At 45.7% G+C, this 6,278-nt stretch overlaps 1 protein-coding gene across 1 annotated transcript in view; it reads right to left on the reverse strand.

The window, feature by feature from the left end:
- Positions 1-5,473: 5,473 nt before the first annotated feature.
- Positions 5,474-6,278, reverse strand: part of FOMMEDRAFT_152556 (uncharacterized protein) — a gene marked incomplete at both ends in the record, with an annotated part of 9,971 nt that continues 9,166 nt past the window's right edge. The window contains one exon of the mRNA XM_007263381.1: positions 5,474-5,969. Within this exon, the coding sequence (XP_007263443.1) occupies positions 5,474-5,969 (496 nt within the window). The remainder of the gene's footprint in view (positions 5,970-6,278) is intronic.

Raw genomic sequence — 6,278 nt, forward strand, 5'->3', positions numbered from 1 at the left:
AGGGGAGTGTTAACATATATGGAATGATGCATATAAGTAACAGATGTACCTAAGACATAGCTACATATTATATATACCTACTGAATCAACAGACAATGACACTAAGGAGAGCAAGCCAAGTCCACTATCCCCCCTCTTTGTGTGATCCCTCTAAGCCTCTCACATAACTCCTCTCAACAAGAGAACTATAACATTACCCTCCCTCTAAAACCAATTGTCCTGATTAGTGAACATTAGACTTGGTTAGTAGCTCAGGTATTGTCAGCAACAGTATAGAGGGGACCCGAAGGCTCAGCGAGGGGACCCAGGCTACAACTATCCTACACAACAGAAATACAGGATGCAAGCACCGGAACATAGTTGGAACTTGTGGAACAGGCAGAGAGAGAGAGTGAGACAAGAGTAGAGTATATAGAGTGAGCCTAAGAGTACAGGACTACCTGGAGTAGACGAGATCAAGACTACAGGACCAGTCTGATCTTGTACGCCTATATATACTAAACTACACAAGAGCACTCAGGGAGCATGAGCCACTAAGAATGATGAGCCACGAAGAATGAAAGAAAGGAATGTCAAAGATAAAGGTACAAAGAATGAAGGGATGGATAAAGGGTAAGAGACCATAGAATGATACAAAGAATGAAGGGGTGGTCAAAGGAATGGAATGATGAAGTAAGGAAGGGTAGTGGCAAGAGTCAGCATGCATATAGTTCATAGACAGTGCCCCCAAGGGACGGAAGTCCTGAGTTCTGGTACGGAAGGGTGCAGAACCCTTGGAACTGAAGGTATGAGAGCAGAGAACTGTAACATCACCCCCCCTCTAAAACCAATCGTCCCGATTGGTGAGCATTGGGCTTGGTCAGTGGCTCAGGCATAGGTTGGAACAGTAGGGTTTGGAAATCTGTGAGGCAGAGTTGACACAGAGCACCCGGATGAAGTTGATAGAAGTCTTGGATCACCTTAGCAGTATGGGTGAGATTCTCAGCAGGTTCCCAAGTGTGTTCTTCAACTGGGTATCCCTTCCAGTGAATAAGGAACTTGAGCTTTCTGCACACCAGCTTGGCATCCACTATGTATTCTACTTTGTATTCTGGTTCAGAACCAATGAGTTCTGGTGGAGGCAGTGGGGGTCTTTGTTGTGAAGGAAAACCCAGATCATAGTATCAAGACAGCAGAACCTTGTTAAACACTGGGTGTATGTGCTTCCATGTTGCTGGAAGTTGGAGTTTGTAGGCAGAGGCACCAACCTTCTTTTCAATAACAAAGGGTCTGAAGCACTTGTTGTCCAACTTCTTCATTGGGCGATCCATGGTCAGGTTAGTGGCTTCCAGCATAACTTTGTCACCAGGCTGGTAATCCTCAGCCACAGACCTCTTCTGATCATAGTTCTGCTTCATGACCTGTACTGCCTTTTCCAAAAGAGCTTGTGTGTCCTCCCTGGTTCTGTGTATCTGTTCCACAAAGTCTGTTGTGGATTCGGAACTACTGTTCCGGTTCGGAACTGTCCCCTGGTATGGATGTCTCCCATGATTGAGGAAGAACAGGGACTGTCCTGTTGCAGAGTGTTGCTAGTTATTGTGCACGAATTCTGCCAGAGCTAGCCATTCAGACCAATCCAATTGCTGATGATTGATGAACATCTGGAGGTAGAGCTTGATCTCCTGATTGACTCGCTCAGTTTGACTGTCAGTCTGCAGGTGATAGGCAGTGGAAGGGTTCCCTTGAATTCTGAGAAGCACATACAAGTCCTGCATGAATTTCAACTCGAATTGCAGTCCACAATCATGAATGAGCTTCTGAGGGAGTCTGTGCAACTGGAAGACATGATCCTAATAAATGTGCACCATGCCTTCGGAAGTGAGTTCCGTTCAGGTTGGAACTGTGTGGACTTGCTTGGAGAATCAGTCAACAATCATGCAGATAGTGTTGTAACCCTAAGACTCAGGTAGCTCACCAATCAGGTCCACTGAGACTTCTTCCCAAGGGTGATCCAGGATCCAATGTGGATGTAGGGGAGCCCAAACCCTTGTCTGGTGGGCCTTAGTCTGTTGGCACGTATTGCAACCAGTCACATACTTCAGGATTTCCCTCTGCATTCTGGGCCACCAGTAGTTCTGAGTGATGAGTTCCTGTGTTTTGTGTTGGCCTGGATGTCCTGTGGTCAGATTGTTGTGATGAGCTCAGACAATGTCCTCCCACAGTTTCCAATCCTTCAGAACATACAGTCAGCCTTCCTAGTAAACCTGTCCATCCTCATCCTCCTCCCAATCCCTAGCCTGTTTCTCCAGTTGTTTCACTACAACCCAGTCCTGTGTGTGTCTCAGAGCTCACTGTATACAGGTGACAAAGTCAACATCCTCAGATTCGAGTCGGATCTCTCAGATTGTCTTGGACACAAAACAGGAATTGTCTAGGAGAACAAGATTTTCGTTATCATTCTCCCCCCTTTCATGACCTACTTGTCTCGAGAGTAAATCAGCTTTCGTCATTTGCATTCCAGGTTTGTGGGTCAGCACAAAGTCAAAGTCCTACAGTTCTAACATCCAGCAGGCTTGGCAGTAGTTGAGCTTCTGAGGCACTCAGAAGTACTAGAGATTAAGGTGATCACTCTAAATCTCAAACTTCTGTGCAGCACTGAGGAGATATTGATACCACTCCTCTAGGGAACAGACAATTGCAAGGAGTTCCTTGTCATAGATGGGGTAGTTCTGTTCTGTTACAGAGAGGGATTCTGATTGGAACACTATCAGACACCACTTTCTGTCAATGAACTAGGACAGTACTGCTCCATTTGCAAAGTTGGAAGAGTTGGCTTCGACTCAGAACTTGTCTGCAACTGTCAGAACTGCTAATACAGGCTTGCTAGTGATGGCCTGCTTGAGGGACTCGAACACAGACTACTACTGATCATCCCATTGCCAAGGAACATCCTTACTAGTGAGATTGTGAAGGGGCTGGGCAATGGTACTGAAGCCTCGAATGAAGCATTGGTAGTAGTTTACAAACCCAAGGAACACTTGGACCTGTTTCAGGTTCTGAGGTTGTAGCCAGTTCCAAACTACAGTCACCTTTGCTGGATCCATGCAGACCTCTCCTCCACCAATCACAAAGCCTAGATAATCCACTGACTCCTGTGTAAAAGAGCACTTTGCTTCTTGGAGGAACAGTTTATTATCTCAGAGCCATTGTAGAACTGCTTGGATCAGTTGGTAATGGTGCTCGACTGTCTGGGTGAAGATCAGAATGTTGTCCAGATACACACCAACGTGCCCCAAGTCAATCAGATCTGTGAGGATGTGATTCATGAATGACTGGAACGTTGTGAGTGAGTTGGTTAGTCTAAAGAACATTACAGTCAGTTTGTACAATCTGTGATTGGTTCAGAATGCAGCCTTCCACTCATCTCTGTCTCAGATCCAAATATTATTGTACCCCCATCAAACGTCCAACTTAGTGAAAACCCTGGATGTATGCATCTTATCAATGAGCTCCTGAATCAGGGGGAGCAGGTACTTGTTTTTGACAGTACCCTTATTGAGACAACAATAATCCTGGACTGGGCAGAGCTTCCCATCTTTCTTTTTGACGAAGAAGAAAGGGGAGGCCATAGGGGACTTTGAGGGTCAGATCCAGCTGTTCTGAAGATTTTCCCAAAGGAACTCGTCGAGCACCTCCTGCTCGTCTCTGTTGAGTAGGTAGACCTTGCAATCCTTGGGTTGGAAACCCTTGGTCAATTCAATTGTATAGTCCCAGGGACAGTGTTCAGGAAGCTGGTCAAATTCCTCTTCACTGAAGACTTCAGGGAACTCTCAGACAAAATCCGGCAGGCTGGGTCTGTGTGTGTTCCAGAGTGGAGTTGTTCTGAGGGGGTTCCAGACTGGTTCTGTCTCAGACATCCTTCAGATCGACTCTATTCTGCCTTGACTGGAATATGTATCCACATATCTATCCTAGTCAAAGAAGAACAACTGGTCACCTTCATTGGAACTGTTGGTAACATCAGAAGTGTCTGCATCCACTCAGAACAGTGGTGCAAGGTAGTCACAAGACTTGGGACACTGATTGAACACAAGTGTCTGCTCTAACCAGTCAATGGTAGGGTTGTGAGCCTTGAGCCATTTGAATCCAATGAAGACGTCTGTCTTTCCAAGGTTGGTGACTCCAAACTCAATGCTTTCCTCATGATCCTGAATGGTCATCCATAGTTGGACAAACTCAGTGATCCAACCATTCTGGTTCAGGGTTCTGTCTGTATTGTATACTAGGATCAGAAGTAGAACACATCAAGTAGGGAGGTGGTGTTCCTGCACAAAGGCCTCATTAATGTATGAACCAGTGTATCCACTGTCTACCAGAGCCATTGTTCGGATCTGGGGGGATCCCAAGAAGGGAGCCAAGAGGACAGGGACCTGGAGCTAGTGCCTGGAACGTTCTCAGATGAACTGCTGCTTGTTCTGAAGGGAACATACAGCTTGTGCAGCCTTGTTGTCCAAGAGGGTGAGTATATGCACCAACATTTCCTCATTAACCTCTCTCTTTCAACAAGGACGGACCCATGTCCTCAGCTGTGAACTCAGCTGAGGCCATCCCTGCTTGATACCACAGACAAACCACTGAGTGGTGAACAGGGCTGGGTAACGTTCTGAACGTTCTGAGATCTTGGAATGCAGAAGTGGCAGGTTGGATTGTGCAGATTTAGACTTGGATGAAGTGTGAAGAGAAGAATCAAAAGAATCAGAAGAAATAGGAGAACTATCTACTTTTGTTTTTGACTTTTTTCTTTCTAATAAATAATTTTGTTGATTTATTTTTTCTACTTTTTCTACTTTTTCTACTTTTCTTACTTTATTTACTTCTAATCCTACAGTGTCCATTGAATCAAAAGTGGCCATTAAAAAATCTGAGTCATAGCCCTTCAGCACCACATTCACTGTTGGGCCTCCACAAAATCCTGAGGTATGTAGTCAGGGTCCAGGAGTTCTGAGGTGACTTCCAGATTTGCAGAAAAGGCTTCTCACCACAAATCCTGCTTGTCACTTGTCATCACTCTAATGACCTAACAGATGTGCTGTCACTTCTGCAGGCAGTCCTTAATTTGGTGCCCTGACTTTCTGCAGGCAAAGCATGCTCCTTGCTTTCAGGCTTCTCTAATGTCCATCAGAACAGATTGATTGCAAATTATGGGTGGATTGATCCAAGGGCTTGGAACTGTCAGAGCTGGACACATGTGTAGGTGTTCTGCACAGACTTGACACATCTGAGCCACAGCTTGGTTGAAGGAGATGGTGTGTGTCTTCCACTCAGTGTAGGTAACTAGTTCTAGTGTCATTCCAAGAATCTTATTGACCAGTTCCAGGTGAAGAGCTTTTTCAAGCATTCTGATGAGGACATCATTGAACCCAAGCATGAATCCTGCCTTCTGGGCCAGGATATTGAACTCCTGAAAGAAGGCATCAGCAGAACGTTTGCCCTGTCACAGAGACACAAGCTTGTTCTGCACATTGTGCTTCTCATTCAGATTGATGAAGGAAGCACAGAGCTGCCCCATGAATTCCAAGTACGACTCGTTGTTCTGAAGTTGGATCAGGCTTCCAATCTGATGACCTTCAATCCAGTTCTGGGCCCAGGTGGCTGCATTGCCTTCCTTCATGAAGGAGAGGACGAATAGGACACAATTGAGATCTGAGGATAGATCAGTCAAAGCAGCAGCCATGTATAGTTCGACTTGGCACTGGAAGTCCTTGAAGTGCTGCCCATTGAAGTCCAAAGGGCAGGCTACATGCACTTTCTTTCTGGAACAGGTTGTGACTTCCAGAACGATCAGAACGGGTTCCAAAGGGGCTGGGGGCACATGGTTGGCAAAGGCCTCCTGGATGGAGGTCTGTACGTATTGAGCTAGTTCTGCTTGTAACTGCTGATCCAGCAGGACAGTAGGGGTGGCAGTTGGTGTAGTAGGGTCCATGTCTACACTACAAAGGGATCGGCACTAAACTAAAAGGGGTAATGAATAGAAGAAGGGTGGCAAAAGTTTAAAAGGGTTTAGAAAGTTTAAAATTTAAAAATGTAAAAGGGTCAGGACAAAGGAAAGAGATTGACACAACAGTGTGTACTGATGCCCAAAACGTAGGAGAGTCATAGGGTGGTAATGGGTAGTCTTGATCTGATGTCAGCAACAGTGTAGAGGGGACCTGAAGGCTCAGCAAGGGGACCCAGGCTACAACTATCCTACACAACAGAAATACAGGACACAAGTACTAGAACGTAGTTGGAACTTGCAG

Source organism: Fomitiporia mediterranea, assembly GCF_000271605.1.
Source record: "Fomitiporia mediterranea MF3/22 unplaced genomic scaffold FOMMEscaffold_2, whole genome shotgun sequence".
NCBI classification, from domain to species: Eukaryota; Fungi; Basidiomycota; class Agaricomycetes; order Hymenochaetales; family Hymenochaetaceae; genus Fomitiporia; species Fomitiporia mediterranea.